Raw genomic sequence first — 16,489 nt, 5'->3', positions numbered from 1 at the left:
GCACAACTTTCTAAGTTATCTCCAACAGAAGCAACAGAAGTCCTATTTCTGCGTTAGTTTCTCCTTCTTAAGAGAGTGTCTTATTTTTGCATCTTCCAGGACTTCTTTTTCCTGTTCGATTGATCAAGTCTTTCCTATTAACCTATTAAGAATCAGGTACTCCTCTGAGTTCTAGGAGTATAAAAATCAGTAATGCCTACAGTAGGCTTAAAACTTCAGCTAAAACAGCTGGAAGCAAACACATCCTGAGAACACTCTGAGCTATTAACTGTATCCAGTAAACTGCCAGAGAGGACTCAGTTACACGTACCACATCTGTCTCCTCTGGGAGACGCACATGGTAAGCTTAAGAAGAGGGGTATCTTTAAGAACACGTTAAAAAATGAAAACAACTCTGATGCCAGTCATAACTTGAACTTTCGACAGCCTCAAGGAGCATGTAACAGCCATCTCAAGAGGATACAGAATAGGTAAGAAGGTTGACAAAGACAAATTTCATTTTACTTCAAATTTGCTTTATGTTATTCACGGTTATTCACCAAATCATAGGGGATTTTAGCGTGGTACCATTCTTTGTCCGTTACGAGCACAGATGACCTTACCATTAGTTTCAAACGAAAAACAATGAAAAGGCAAGGAGTCAGTTAACTAAGACACAAAGTCTAGGACTTTGAAGATGAGCGAAATCATAGGACTTGTAATAGAAGCACATAAATACATTTTTTTCCTAATTCCTAAATTGGACATTGGTAACAGGGATGGAGTAAAACAAGAAAGCAATTATTCATTCTCTGCTTTACTAAAGACAAGAACATTCTCCAGAGTAGAATCAAAAGATAAATGTTCTTTGGTTTATGATGATTTCAGAAGAAAACTTAACCTGCATTTACTCATTTATAACAAGAGTTCAGCCTTTTCTGTCAACTAAAAAAAAATTAATGGATCATATCACCTAGGCATATCTAGAAGCAAAAATTTCTTCCCATTAAAAATGCTTTCAAAAGATCTCGAACATGTTTATATACCCAAATAATTTGTTACTAATACTTCACAAGGAATAGCATTTTATTACTGTAATCACAAAATCATAATTTCTGTACAGGAATGTATAAGTGAACATTAATCAACACGTTGATAATTCACTTCATAACGAGGGCAAACACGCTACAGAATGTATCGTAAAGAAAAAAATATGTAAAGTTGTCTGGCCTTGCAGTGCACTGTTTAGTGCAAGTATTTAAGACACAACAGTGTTCAATTCAGCAAAGTACTGCAGAATGTCATGCCACAGTCCACTTAAGTCAAGGAGGGTTGGGACATGCAGCTTGTAATAAAATGGCAGAGTATATATATGTGTATATATATATATATGTATGTATATATATATATTTATATATATATAAAAAACCACATGTAATTCATAAAATATAGAGTGGTTTATTTAGATGGTTTTAAATGATTTCACTGTGGAATTCAGCGTAACTGGAACAAACATCCAAGATCTTCATAACAGAAATCTTCTCACTAGGCAATGGCTTTGGCTTCAGGCAGGAACGCCTCCCAGTATTTTATCAGCTGTGGATCATAACCAAAAATATTCTAATTACCTTTTGTCATTTATATGCACATATTCCGTACGGCACTTAAAAATGTATATGTAAGTAGCTAACAATGACTAACATTTATTAAAGTCTGGTTCTAACTTTTTTTTTAACGTTTATTTTTTGAGAGACAGCACAAGTCGGGGAGAAATAGAGAGAGAGGGAGACACAGAATCCAAAGCAGGCTCCAGGCTCTGAGCTGTCAGCACAGAGCCCGACGCAGGGCTCAAACTCACAAACTGTGAGCTGAAGGTGGATGCTTAACCAGCTGAGCCACCCAGGAGCCCCTACTATAGCCTGTTTCCAAATGGGATCATTTAAATGTCCCTAACTGAAGTCTGTCAACATATTTCGTGTGTAAATTATTTTAAATGTTAACTCCCACTGGCTAATTTCAGTTTTTGATGTAAACAACATAGTTTTTAAAATACCCTAAAACTTCAGATTTTTTTGGCTTATGTGGAATTGTATACAGAAACAGATTGTTACTGTAAATTAAATGAGACTACCTTAAATAATAAAACTGCAATGAACTGTTCCAATATGAAGGGATAACATCCTAATCAGAGGGTATTCACATTTTATGTTATTGGTAGCCAAAAACAATGAAAAAAAAAAGGAGCAAGAAAAGAAAACACTAGGCAGGAAAGAAAGGGACACATGCAGTCTCTCTTGAAACTGGAAGGAATCAGCTGCCAGTGTTTCTTCAATAGTCCACAGAATTAACCAAAGTATAAACTGAAGTTATGTTTAAAACAACTCCTTTAAAAACAAGTTCATGTAAATTGTTCTTTTAAAAAATCTAACTTGGTGAACTATTTAAAGACTAAATGTAATCTGAACATATAATGCCATTGCTTAATCAAAAACTAATCTATTTTATATTACATAATCAAGTTTCTATCCACATATTTTAAAACTGGAGAAAGAAGACATCCTTTTATTCAAAACATTACATATAATTTGATTACTCAAACTTGTAATAGAGCAAACAGAAAAAAAAACCTGTACTGTTTTCTTATTAGAGACTAATTAAAAGCCACGGTCTTGTCTGTTCTCTCGTTAAGGAGACAAATTTTGTGGCATACAATCATCACAAACCACACACAAAATAAAACAAAGACCAAAACAGCACAACCCCCACCCCTGCCTGCTAACCTTAAATAAGCTAGTTTTTCATTTAAGTTCTGTTATGGAAGAGAACTCACTGTAAGAATTTACTCAAACCACTGTGATCACTAGGGAACTAAAACTAGGAAGACAAGAAAAGGGAAAAGACTGTCTAGCAAGTTTCTCATCACCTAACGGTGGGAAAAAAAGCATCTTGCCTGGTGTTCAAGAGCAGAGGCAAAAAGGACCTGAGACTTTCCAGTTTAACTACCAGTAATTATTTCCTCTGTGGTCATCAGTTTTCTCTATCCCATTTCTTATTTTCCGTAAGTATAAAAGCTCCTTTCACTGACGTGTTTAAGATGAAGAAGTATACCAAAGTAAGTCCTAGGAGAATCTATAAGTTATAAAATAAGTCATAAAGAAAACAAGCTTACCTGTTGTTGTGTTTGTACTAATGATTCTAAGTACTTGATAATAACAGTTTTAAAATCTTTCACTCGTTCTTTCTGTAGTACATGAAGAAAAACTCCATTAGTACAAAACTAAATTTGATTTTACTACAAAATCACAGCAAAAAAAAAAAAAAAAAAAAAAAAAGACCACGTTGTTGGGACAAGTGTAAAATTATTATACTTGCCTCAAATCTTCCCACTTCTTTTCGAATTGTTTTAGAAATCTGTTCAAAATCTCTTTCTCCTTGTTGTACCTTTGCCTCCCACTAATAAAAACAAACAAAAAAGCACAAATTTATAACTCTTGTCAGGAAAATATTATAGAACTAGCTCATTTAATGTAAGGTCTGTAGACCCTGAGGAAGCTCACTACTGGCAAAGCCCAATTCAGGATCATTCCAACTTTCATCTAACTTCTAAGTAGCAGAAACGTCTAGGAGGTTAATTTTCATTAATATTTCACTGTCACATTTACTCAAGACGACGATATTAAAAAAATTGTTTTTAATGTTTGTATTCATTTTTCAGACAGAGAGAGACAGAGCATGAGCAGGGGAGAGGCAGAGAGAGAGGGAGACACAGAACCTGAAGCAGGCTCCAGGCTCCGAGCTGTCAACACAGAGCTTGACACGGGGCTCGAACTCATCAATCACGAGATTGTGACCTGAGCCGAAGTTGGACGCTCAACTGCCTGAGCCACCCAGGCACCCCATAATGAGGATATTTCAGTACTTAATCAATTACAATCTCCACAGCTTAATTATACGACTAAGAAAGATGAAAACATTGAGTATAAAATTCACTATGAAATAATTTAGCAGTGTTCTTTTTGGTATCATTAATAATTCCATATTATATCAAAAATATTCTGCCAAGTTCAAGAATACACGTTCATCACAATTTATATGCCCGTGGAAATACTTTAAATTAAGAAAAGTGTACGACAAACATTTAAAAAACATTTAAAAAACATTTTTTAACAGTAAAATGTTCGGCTTAAAAAAAAAGTGTGGAATTATGGTCTACTGAAGACCTTGCTCGTCAACATTAAATTCAGTACAGAAACAACAAAACATGTGACCAGTGACCAATGGAACAGCTAAAATAAAATAACTGAAGACTTAAGCAATGAAATGGTATTTTCCCACTATGTAACCAAAACAGTGGTACATACTCTTCAAAGAGCAGGTACATTTACTTTTAGTAATATAAAGGTTGTCCTACCTCTTCAATTTCCTTATTGAAGCATGGCAAAAGAAGTGTATAAATTATAATAAACTTATACAAATTTACTAAAATACCATATATAGTACATATATATGGGGGATAATGTTGCTTAGAAAGCTAAATATGGGGCAAGTCTATGCTCTAAAACATAAAATAAGTAATTATCTGAAATTAAATGAACCATCTCAAAAGAAATGTGTAATTACTAGTTAGAGGTTAATTTAAATCTTTTCCTTGTGCGCTTCTTTATCCATTCCATAATAATCGTGTGGCAGTAAGAAAGGGCTCTGGAGATTTTTGACGATGATCAAAACATTAAAGTAATTCTAACACAGTTCATAAAATTATGGAGAAATGGCTAGTGTTGAATGGCTCAGAAAAAAATTTATGAAAAATTATGCATATATGAATGACTCATGGAAAATTTGAGTAAAGTGATAAATAAAGCATTTTATATTAATCACCTCTCTTATTTCATTTTTAGCTTGCTGTATTTTATCTGGTTTGTTGGCCACCATCATTTTTGCCTCAGTTTCACGTTTTTTGAGCAAAGTAATTTGGGCATCTTCCCATTTCTGCCAGCACTTCATCCGATGGTCAAACACACCCTATAAGTGAACGACATAATGCTATTAAGTGAGAGAGTTACCACTGAATTACTCTCATTATACTTGAAGTGCTGTAATACTGAAAACAGTAAAAAGTATTTTAAACGCCATTCTCATATGCTAAGATAATGCAAATAAAGATGCCAATATAAAAGAAATTTCTGTGTTCACTTCCTTGAAAACAAAAACAAGTCCCTGTGACTAGAAGAGCTCTGAATAAATAAACAGAAACTACATACAAGATGCATTTATTTCACCAGCCATTTGGGTTTTAAATTTAGCTTGTAATAAGTTTCTAACAGAGTTTTATGAAGACAGATTTAATAGGAAAAGGCTGGTATCATATTTACATTGTAAGTTTTCCTACTTAAAAAAAAAAAAAAAAAAATCAAAAGCAGATTTAAGTGTTGGAAATAGGCCAGAAATTGAAAAGAATAAAATGAGAAAACCCCATAAGACTACAGGAAGTAAAAATGTGGAAGAGATGACCCACAGCAAATAAAAGCAAAGCAATGAGAAAGTAAAGGTGTAACAACAACAAAAGAGAGAGTCCTACACAAGATGAACAGGGAAAATGAGTGTGTGTGTGTGAAACGCACACGCACACACACATCTAGTAGGCAGGACCAAATGAAAAACTAGACCAAAAGATGGTAAGAGACCAAGTCAACCAAATCCAACTACTTCTTTCAAGGAGTTTGGCAAAGTAAGAACAAGAGGATGGAAATAAGAATTGAAATATGAACATAAGAGAGTAATTAGAATCTCCTGAAAAAAGGTGACAGATAGGATGGGAGAATGTAATAATAAATCCTCTATTTTGATATTGGAGATATATTCATATTATTTTAGTATTTACTATTCTAACAGATGAAGCTGGTGTTTATACACTGGGTGAACCAGAAAGCAGTAAACCAGAGTTATTTTCATTATCCCAAATAAAGAACTTCCTGGATCAAGAAATAAATAAATCCATGTTCTTATGGGGACTTGCTGAAGAGTACACAGATAATCTATCTTAAAAATATACGCTTGGGAACAAATCAAATTTGGATCCAAATACTAGCTCTGTCACTGTATGATCCTGGGTAAATTAATTTCTGTAAACCACAGATTCCCCAAATATAGAAGGAAGAAAAGGAGATCTATATTAGTAGATTGGAAATAAAATGAAAAATAGCACAGTGACTTAACCTAGCAGATGTTTAATAATTAGCAGGTACTGTTATGGATTATTCCTAAAACCACACACAAATAAATTAAGGGTTGATTAACTCCTGGATTTATACTAAAAGTACAAATAATAATAACACAATAACATAGGAAAAAACCATAACTGGACCGCATTTATATTATTGCATATTTCAAAAATGTGGGCAACAGCATTAAAAAAAAAAAAACCAAACCTCTAAATCAACCACAAACCAAAGTGTTTTCTTTCCAAAGACCCTGCATATTTCAAATTAACCAGGACAAAAGACATCATGGGCAAACTGATAAGTCAAAGCATCTTATTTCAGGTATTTAAATCTACCTTGTTAGTTTTAATTTGTCATCTCATATAATTTCTCTTCTCACATTACTGAGTAAATCTTACTGTCCCCTTTGCTTTAAAAAAAATTTTTTTTAATGTTTAATTTTTGAGAGAGAGAGCACATAAGTGGGGCAGGGGCAGAGAGAGGCTCTGGCTGTGTGGCTCAAACCTGCGAAATGAGAGATCACGACCTGGGCCGAAGTTGGATGCTCAACTGACTAAGCCACCCAGGTGCTCTGCCTGCTTTTCTTATAGTTAAAAGACATTTTCCTCATGACATTCTTTTATTTTAAATGTTTATTTGAGAGAGAGCAGGTGTGTGCACAAGCAAGAGAGGGGAGGGGCAGAGAGAGAGAGAGACTCCCAAGCAGGCCCTGTGCTATCAGCACGGAAGCTGTCCCAGGGCTCTGATACCAGGAACCGCAAGATAATGACCTGAACCAAAATCAAGCGACCCAGGTGTCTGTCCCAAGGTATTTATCAGAACTTAATTTTGCTTCAGCCAAATTAATTGCGTGAAAAATAAGAAAAACAATACATTTAGCATAAGTAGATGAAGAAAGTCACTACCATTTAAACAACACTTGCCCCTCATTAACCCCCTACACATACACAACACCAAAATTTAAGATTTTATTTCTCATCTTTAAGAGAAGAGGGCCACCACATCAGCTCTTCATTTATAAACTCCTCTGTTTAGTAACAATTTGATTACTTAAAATATGTATGAATACAGGGCAAAAGCTAACCAAAATGCCCTTCAATTTCAATATTTGCTTAAGTTCTCAATATATATAAAATGGTGTTTTTGGTGATACAGTAATTTAAACTAATTTTATCCCTGCCCAATTTATTATCTCATAAGATTCCAGAACCATTACATGTTTATTGTGGCACATATATAGGAGCTCTAAAATAAAGACAGAACTATGAAAGTCAGGTTATAATAAAAAAAAAATTAATCTCAGCTCTAAAGAGAAATAACTTTTCTTCGTTTGTTTTCCTTGTAATCCAAAAAAAAAAAAAAAAAAAAAGGATCAAAACCACACTTGATATTCTAGAAATGCTACCTTAAAAATCAGTTAGGGGTGCCTAGGTAGCTCGGACAGTTGAGTATCTGACTTCAGCTCAGGTCATGATCTTACAGCTCGAAAGTTTGAGAACTGCATCGGGTTCTGTGCTGACCGCTTGGAGCCTGGAACCCGCTTCAAATTCTGTCTCTCTCTCTCTCTCTCTCTCTCTCTCTTCCTCCCCTGCTCATGCACTATGAACTGTCTCTCTCTCTCAAATCTAAATAAACATTAAAAAAAAAATTTTTTTTAATGAGTTAAATCACAACTTAATGTTTGTCTTGTATGTCAAGAACCAAATCTGCTCTAGTAGAACCAGCCTCTCCTGTAAGAGAGACAGATTTACACTGATGAACTACTTTGGACCTCTATCCCTCTGCCAATTTATGTTATACATTTGTATGCAAACAGGCCTAGGTTAGACAAGGCTGCAGTTGTGGAACATTTTCCCTGGTCCACCAAAACACTACAATTTTAATTTTGATTTTTTAAATTTAATTTTTTTTAGTTTTACACTTCATGCCCAGCACAGGGCTTGAACTCACCACCCTGAGGTCAAGACCTGAGTTGACATCAAGAGTCAGACGCTCAACTAAGCGATCCACACATCCATTCCTAGTTTTAATTTTAATTAATATCACCTTCCAATTCAGTGATTCTGAAAATATGCCACTCAGCTTCCTGGAGTCGTCAAAGGATGTTGATTACTTACAGCCAAACAAAGAAGCTTTTCAACTCTTTGGGGAAACCATCTAGTGGGTTTACAAGGTATTTTACATGTTTTATAAATTTACATTCTCTGTAAGAATTCTTCATGACAAGTTCTAGTGCAAAACATACTGAAAACCGTATTTTCAATCCCTGACCCTACTGTAGGGGTTCACAGGCAGCCAATACATGAGAATGCATACAATGAGTACAATGCTTAATATATGTTAGGTAACATTACTAGCCAAAATGTGGAGTCCTGCATTGAGAGGCCATGCCCCGTACAAAGAGAAAAGCAGGGGTTTCCTGGATACACGGCCAGGCTTAAGTAATACTTTAAGTGGCTGGTCTTAGGTCCTTCCCCCACTTTGGCTCTAAAGCACTTTTAGTTTCAAACTTATCATCAGAAAAGTATTTTCAATATGGATAAAAACAAAGGGCTAGGTAGTATTAAGTAGCTATTAGAAATACAGAAGACCAAACACAAAAGAAAACTGGCACAGGACATGAAGAGTTCACACACACAAAAAGAAATGGAAATGGCTTACCATTTGTAAAGAGGCTTAAATTCACAATAACTAAAGAAATGAAAACTTATACCAAAAAGCACCTTTGTTATTTGGGTGGGAGAAGAAGGAACACATACGATGATGGGAGTACAAAGGAGTATAATCTCTTCAGACAGTAACAAAAGAGTATTTACTGAAATTTAAAATTCATATACCCTTTGGCCAAGCAACTCTATCTACTTCTAGGAAGTTTAGCCCAAAGATTGATTTTTCAAAAAACTTACTATTTACAAGTAGACTGAGGCTATCCAATCAAACCTTAAAAAGAATGTAACGTATCTACAGAGGCTAACGTGAACACTTGCCCAAAACGGAGTGGGTGAAAAAGCTGGCAAGGAACAGTACATATAGTATGCTCCTTCTTCAACAAGGAAGAGATGCAGAGAGGGAGGCAAAAAGAGAGAAAAGAGAAAGAAAGGTGGCAAGAAAAAGAAAATTAGTGTCATACACATGCATAGCTAAGGCTGTAAAGACATACAAGAATGTAACAGCATTTGACCGAGGAAAGAGACCCATGGTATTGGGAAGAGAAGGACTTGGCCTTTTTTTTTTTTTTTTTAATTTTTTTAATGTTTATTTATTTTTGAGAGAGAGACAGACAGAGAGACAGAGTGCAAGCAGTGGAGGAGCACAGAGAGAAGAAGACACAGAATCTGAAGCAGGCTCCAGGCTCTGAGCTGTCAGCACGAAGCCCGATGCGGGGCTTGAACCCACAGACCACGAGATCGTGACCTGAGCCAAAGTCGGCCACTTACCTGACTGAGCAACCCAGGAGCCCCTGAACTTGATCTTTTTGGGTTGTGAGATTTAATATGTCCATGGATCACATTTTCAAATACAAATAAATCGGTTTAAAAAAAAAAACCAAACCAAACCAAAGACCACAAAAATTCCCTCTCAATCTATCCCATAATTTCTCAACTCCTTTGTGCAACTGACCTGGGCAAGGTTTCAGCAGAAAACAAAGTCGATGTGAAAGAGCTTAATTTACTTCAAGATATAACTTAAGCATGGCTCTTTAACTTTCTTTCAGTCAAGGAATCACTAATTCAGTTCTTCTCAAAGTCTGTTCCATTTATGTAAAAAGATATTAAGTGAAAAAGAACTCCTGTTCATATGACTTTGTAAATCTCTGGATTACATAACGTTAAATGTTTTATTTTTTACTCCTAGACAGTTATGAGCATTTTATTTATTTTTATTTTTTTTAACATTTTATTTATTTTTGAGACAGTGAGAGACAGAGCATGAACAGGGGAGGGTCAGAGAGAGGAAGACACAGAATCCGAAACAGGCTCCAGGCTCTGAGCTGTCAGCACAGAGCCCGACGCGGGGCTCGAACTCACAGACTGCGAGATCATGACCTGAGCCGAAGTAGGCCGCTTAACCGACTGAGCCACCCAGGCGCCCCAGTTATGAGCATTTTAATGCTCTCTCAATCTGTAAGACAGGGATACTGTATACATCAGCTCCCAAACTCAGTTGATCACGGTACATCTTCTGGTGTCAGTGTTATTCTGCAAAACATGAACTTAAGAGAATTTCAGAGAAGGTAAAAATACAGCAGGAAGACTGAGGCAGCACAGGGCCAGCCCAGGTGAGGGCTCATGATCCAAGACACAAGCAGGCCATTCCCACCAGGGAGTAATCTCCCAGGTTAATGCTCCTCAGCAGGTACTCCTTCTTACAGACACTGCCTGGCTTCCCTTTTTGGATCCATAGGTATTCTGAAAGGTGCTCTACTTTTTTACAGCAGCCCTCATGCTAGGGGGAGTTCTGGAATGAGGTGAGATTGGATGGGAGAGGAACAGGAACCATTATGTGTGAAATGGATTTCTGCATATCACAAGTTGCCCATGTACAATGAAGTACACTCTAATAACTGCTGTCTATATTACCTTAAGTAACTGAAAAGTACAATTAACCACCAGAAATATACAGAGTAACACCTAAGAGTAAATACGACCAAAACTGGTAATTTTACCAATCCCAAGATAGCGCCATTCTTTAGAGCTAAGAACCCTCTAGCAATAACTGTCACCATTAGCTTGAGAAGAGGATTGTAAATAATGTACAGTGTATCAATGTTCTATGTATTAATACTAAATTGGACACAGACTTTAACTGAAAAAAAGGTCTCAGTAACTTTGTCTGAATTCAAAGTAAAAGGTAAATTCCCAGTTCCTCCACCCTATGATGATTAATGCTCATAAAAATAATCGAAAGACACCACAGGATCTTAAAGTACCTTTTGAAGCATAGGATAGATAAAATAACACGCACTTTAACTATACGAATACTGGAGACATCTGTAGAAAACCAATTTTCATTAGTTAACTAGATTACTTTCCCAACTATTCAGAAACTTAACTGTTCATCCTTAAACATTACTACAAGATAACACAATTTATTATCTAATCTAGTCCCGACCCAGCTCTAAATATACAGTGACTACATATTTCAGTGTGTGCAAAGAATGTTTGCTTCTAGTTCAGATGAATGCTACAAGCCACCATTCAACATTTATGCAACAATCAGTTCTGGTTTTGTTCTGCTTCCTATCATACCTTTACTAACGATAACAGAGTCCATGGCTAGTTTTAGTTCAAGCTAGAGTGAACAAATAAATGCTACCGGTTAGGTGCAAGCTTGTATAGGTAAGTATGTAGGTACACGTGTATCGTTTTCACTGTATTTGGCATTGTTTACACCTCTTAAAAACATCAGTTGTATCTACCACGTTGTCCAAGTCACAGTGGAAGAAAGTATTCGGCTATGAATCATCCATCTTGAAGCCATCTATATGTACTGAGAGAATACAGAACTTACACACTTAAATACATGCCTAATGGGTAACCAAATTCTTCTTAAAAGCAAACCACTGAAGTGAGAAAAACTCAAGGAAGATTGCAAAATGAGGCTTACTTTCACTGCGGCAATAAGACGAATGTAGTCACTAAGTAGTTCTGAAAACATATAAAAGTCAGCAAAAGCCTGTTCTTGATGTAACTGGTCTATCTTCTCCTCCACTTCCGCAAGCTGAGACAGAGCTCTAGATAAAGCAGTGTGGTCCTCAGAATTACCTAACATGGCAGCACTTTTAGCAAAGGCAGCTGTGTTGGCTGAAAGTTCTGAAATAAAAAAGTATTCACTTTTACTGTTCACTAGTAAAGTTTTTAAATACTGCATTGATTTCTCTACTTTCTCTCTAAATTTTATCTGTTCATGTATTGCTCAAATAATTATCTTAAAATAATTAACATAAAACAACCAGTCATTAAGACGCCTTCAGCATACATGCCAACTGCTCAGAGCTCTACGGAAAATTAGAAGAACATTAAAGAAAAATCAAGAAGAACCACTGCCTATATTCCCAAGGGATGAACTATGTTTAATTATATATAATCTGCCTCCCCTTCTTCCTGAAGCGCTCACTGTTTTTGTCTATTCCTATAAAAGATAAAACGTATTTTCTTGTCTCTGGAAAGCACTGGGAGGACTTGTAATTGACTTATACTACATTTTTTGGCCTTTACACATTTATTTGAAATTCAAAATGTCTCTAATTTTTAACGAAAACATTATTTAGCTAATAGGAAAAAAATCACGTTAAAACTGTAGAGAATTGTATAATTCATAAAAATCTTATTTTTTTCTTTGTGTACAATGCTTGAACAGTGCTTGGTGGAAATACTAAGAATTTCTAAACAGATTTCTGAACATAATCATTTCAGACACAGATGTTTATAAGCTAAATAATGCCAAGAACTAATAATACATTGCCTAGAAATTGCTCTACGTTACATAATTTTCTCTAAAAGAACCATAAAGTCATTCTTTACAAGATACAGTATAAATGGCAAAAGCTGTTATAAACTACTTTCAATAAAAGCGTACTGATGTATTTCTGTAGTTGTTTTACTGAAATGGTTACTGGTAATGGTACATACTAAATTACTTAGTAAGTACTTTAGAAAGCTAACATGGAAATCCTCATATTCTTAGAAAACAACAAAAACTTCATCACAGAATTAAAAAAATACAACTCAAATTGCCAATCAATTTTTAACGGCCCCTCCCCTAGACTTTTTAATTTGGCTGTTCAAAAAATGAAGAAAATAATTCAAAATTTTCTAGGAAATGCAGGCACACAGGAAGTTTTCAAAGACAAATTTCAAAAATCAATTTTTAAGCTGATATTTTTAACTGTATCAGTTACTAATAAGACATCTTCATTCATTAAACTATACGAATGTTAACAAAGTGTTAATCAAATGAACAACAGTTTTAAACCAAACTTTAAAATATACTTTTACAAGCTCAGGATTTTTATACTTCTCAACTAAGTTACGTTACAACAGAACAAAAAAATATGAACAAGGTTGAAATGGAAAACATTCTCTTTTGTTCTCTCTCTTCTATAGTAGCTCCAGAATGTGCATTTTAATAAAATTTAAATAAAATTTGTAATTAACTAATGGTGTTAAACACATAAATAACGAGGCAAACAAACCTTTTCTATGACAGACCAAGGCTTCAACACTAGCATGAAGTTTCCTAAGTTGCTGATCCAGATTTTCAAATTGCTGCTGCTTTTCTTCAAACCACTAAGAAAAAAAAAAATGAAAAATGGAGCTAATTTAGCAAGAACAAACCGCTGTAAATTAGGTTACCAATAGCAAGCCACATTCCTTGTTTTAAAGCAACAAATTAACCGTGTATATAAAACCATGGTAGTCAACTGATGTGGCTGAGGACTAAACTCAATAAGCAAATTAATATCCTATTTTCTACTTGTACAGCTTTAAAATGCAATTGTTGGGCTCATTAATTCATCTCATTATTCAAGTCGAAAAATCAGCTCTTACTGCATCCGATTCATTCATCTTGATTGTCATTTTGTTGACAGCGTCGGCAGCCTTGTTCACCATCCTCAATATTCCTGCTCCACTCAGAGCCTGTGTGTTAACTGCTCTAGGCAGCTGGAATTGAATGACAAATAAGGGCAAACAAACCGGTTAAAAGGCTGGAGGTTTAAGTGGGCGCAAAAGGAACTGCACACCCCCTCCAAAAAAAGAAAAAAAGAAAAAAAAAAGGAGGTTGTATTTTCTTCACTCTCATACATTTCAATAGTGAGATCTAATTTCTCAAATACACTACTTGTACACTCTCAAAGGAAAACTTAAAAAATAGACTTTCCATTTGCTTTTCTTCAGCACGTTTACATTTAGATGGAACAACACTCTGTTTGTCAAAATATATTAAGAGATTGTCAAGTACCTTAACATTGGCCACCTGTTTGCTTGCAGAAATAAACTTGTTTATAAGGAAAGAAGAAAGTCTTGAGAAAAATCTCCTTATGTTCAGCTAGGAGGGTGTGATTCTAAATTTTTAAAAAATTCTAGTATTCCAGTAAATTAAAAAAAAAATCTCAAATAGTAATAATTAGAACTGTAAACTGTTACAAGCCCCAAATGTACTAAGCATCTCAAATCAAAGGAGCAGCATGGTTATAATTTAAGCTCTTTTAAGTCACAAATTTGCTTTCAGAACCTTGGTAAGAATATTAGAATGTAGACATAAACACATTTAGCTGTCTCTAAAAGGAGGCCTGAATAAACTTACTTCAACACAATGCCTTAACAACCACTTAGGGCATTGAGAATTAGACTATTTAGAGATCATTCTTCTAAATCTGGTTTAAAAATTTTTGAAAAAGAAAGTGGTCATCCTACTGTTACCAAAGCAGAAAAGGCATTTTACTAATAATTTAAATTATTAAAACACTAACCTCAAGGGGCACCTGGGTGGCTGAAATCAACTCCTGATTTCAGGTCAGGTTATGATCTCACAGTCATGAGATTGAGCCCCATGTCAGGCTCAGAACTGGGTGTGGAGCATACTTAAGATTCTCTCCCTCCCTCTCCCTCTGCCTCTCCCCCATGAATGCACTCTCTCTCATAATAAACACTAAGCGCCCCCCCCCCAAAAAAAGAAAAAAGAAAATCAATTTGTTCCATCCACTAATCCCATCATTTACCGAATATCTATTTTTATAAAAATTATCAAAATGACAAACACAGGGGTGCCTGCGTGGCTCAGTCGGTTAAGCATCGACTTTGGCTCAGGTCATGATCTCACAGTTCGTGAGTTTGAGCCCTGCGTCAGGCTCTGTACTGTCAGCTCAGAGCCTGGAGCCTGCTTCAGATTCTGTGTGTGTGTCTCTCTCTCTCTGTGCCCTTCCCCCACTCACACTCTGTCTGTCTTCCTCAAAAATAAATAAAACATTAAAAAAAACCTATTTTTAAAAAATAAAATAAAATGACAAACACAAATAATAAGAAAATTCGTATCATACAAAAATTTAAAGTAGAAATAATACCTCTGAACTTTCCAGGAACTGCCTTAAATCAGGATCCTGTAGTAAAGTTGGATGCTTTACTGTTCTTTGAAGATACCTAGATATAAGAATAAAATTTCTCCTTTATTTGAGTAGCACTTTAAATATTATTTGAACAAAATCACAAAAACAAATCAAAAAAATAGGTAAAATGATGTCCTCAGTCTGCCTCCTAGAATATCAGTCTGCTTTCACTCTAATTGTTTAGACTCTTATAGCAATTTAATGACTAAAAAGCTTTTTATTCCTCTTTTGAAAGTTCATCATATATAAAAAGAGACATGGCAGGCTGTGGAGATGGGGATACAGGAGAGATTAAATAATTTACTAAACTTCTCACTGCAAAGTATAGAGTTGTAAAAAGGTATATGAGTTTGTTGAATAATTTGATCTTCGGGTGGAGTCACCATGTTCTGAGCTAATATTTCAGAGTCCTAACACATATCACTATATATATTCCAATCAACTATTTTTTTTTATTACTGCTGTTATCACCAAAACAGAGAAACACCTACCAGATTTTTTTGCCTGTCAGCAAATTATCAAATCAGCTTTGATCTTTATTGGACAAGGACTGATTTTCTTCAAAATTCTATTTTTAATAAGGTTTTGCTAAAAGTTTGATTCATGTTTTTCTTATAGGACACAACATAAAATAAAAATGGAAAGTAAAGAGAAACACCCTTGCTAAATCACTTTTAGCCCAACTTTAGATATTTTCCTTTACTAGAACATAGAAAAGCCCAAGTTTCTGCCATCCATAATTAACATTCTTTCATAAAAAGAAAAAAGGTCCACTATTTAATTATTCTTGATTACTTATCTAATCTCATGTTCTGCAAAATTATTCTTCCCTTAATGATTACATATACTAGTATTTCAATTATAGTATTTTACCTCACAGATGTTTATCATACATCTACAGAATAAATGTTAATCATTAATTTTCTTCGATCTCATTATAAGATTATAAAACATACCTAAAGCTTCTGAAAAGCAATGGTAACCTTCTATAAAGTCACAATGGCATAAAGTCACAATTCTACCCAGTGGTTAAAACGACTATTTTATCAGGGCTGAAATGTTAACTTCTGTTTTTATATATTTTAATACATTAAACTTCAAGTCATTAGCCCACATAAGAAAACACTGTAACAGAAATAGAGCATTTAGCAGGTATGTGCAATACATTCTACACTGTGGCTTA

At 34.9% G+C, this 16,489-nt stretch overlaps 1 protein-coding gene across 2 annotated transcripts in view; it reads right to left on the bottom strand.

Annotated features, from left to right (window-relative positions):
* Positions 1-1,047: 1,047 nt before the first annotated feature.
* SNX2 (sorting nexin 2) overlaps positions 1,048-16,489 on the bottom strand; it is a 56,944-nt gene continuing 41,502 nt past the window's right edge. The window contains exons 8-16 of one of the 2 annotated variants that reach the window (XM_045486925.1): positions 15,265-15,340; positions 13,751-13,864; positions 13,396-13,489; positions 11,808-12,013; positions 4,858-5,001; positions 4,391-4,402; positions 3,352-3,432; positions 3,149-3,220; positions 1,048-1,575 (exon numbers count right to left, since the gene is read on the bottom strand). In XM_045486925.1, coding sequence (XP_045342881.1) covers positions 1,525-1,575; positions 3,149-3,220; positions 3,352-3,432; positions 4,391-4,402; positions 4,858-5,001; positions 11,808-12,013; positions 13,396-13,489; positions 13,751-13,864; positions 15,265-15,340 — 850 coding nt within the window. In that variant the 3' untranslated portion in view covers positions 1,048-1,524. The remainder of the gene's footprint in view (positions 1,576-3,148; positions 3,221-3,351; positions 3,433-4,390; positions 4,403-4,857; positions 5,002-11,807; positions 12,014-13,395; positions 13,490-13,750; positions 13,865-15,264; positions 15,341-16,489) is intronic. The other variant, XM_045486932.1, reaches the window with a different exon arrangement.

The sequence above is a fragment of the Leopardus geoffroyi genome, chromosome A1 (genome assembly GCF_018350155.1).
Source record: "Leopardus geoffroyi isolate Oge1 chromosome A1, O.geoffroyi_Oge1_pat1.0, whole genome shotgun sequence".
In the NCBI taxonomy this organism is placed as follows: domain Eukaryota; kingdom Metazoa; phylum Chordata; class Mammalia; order Carnivora; family Felidae; genus Leopardus; species Leopardus geoffroyi.
Note: the sequence above shows the minus strand (reverse complement) of the source record. Positions and strands in the feature narration are given on the sequence as shown.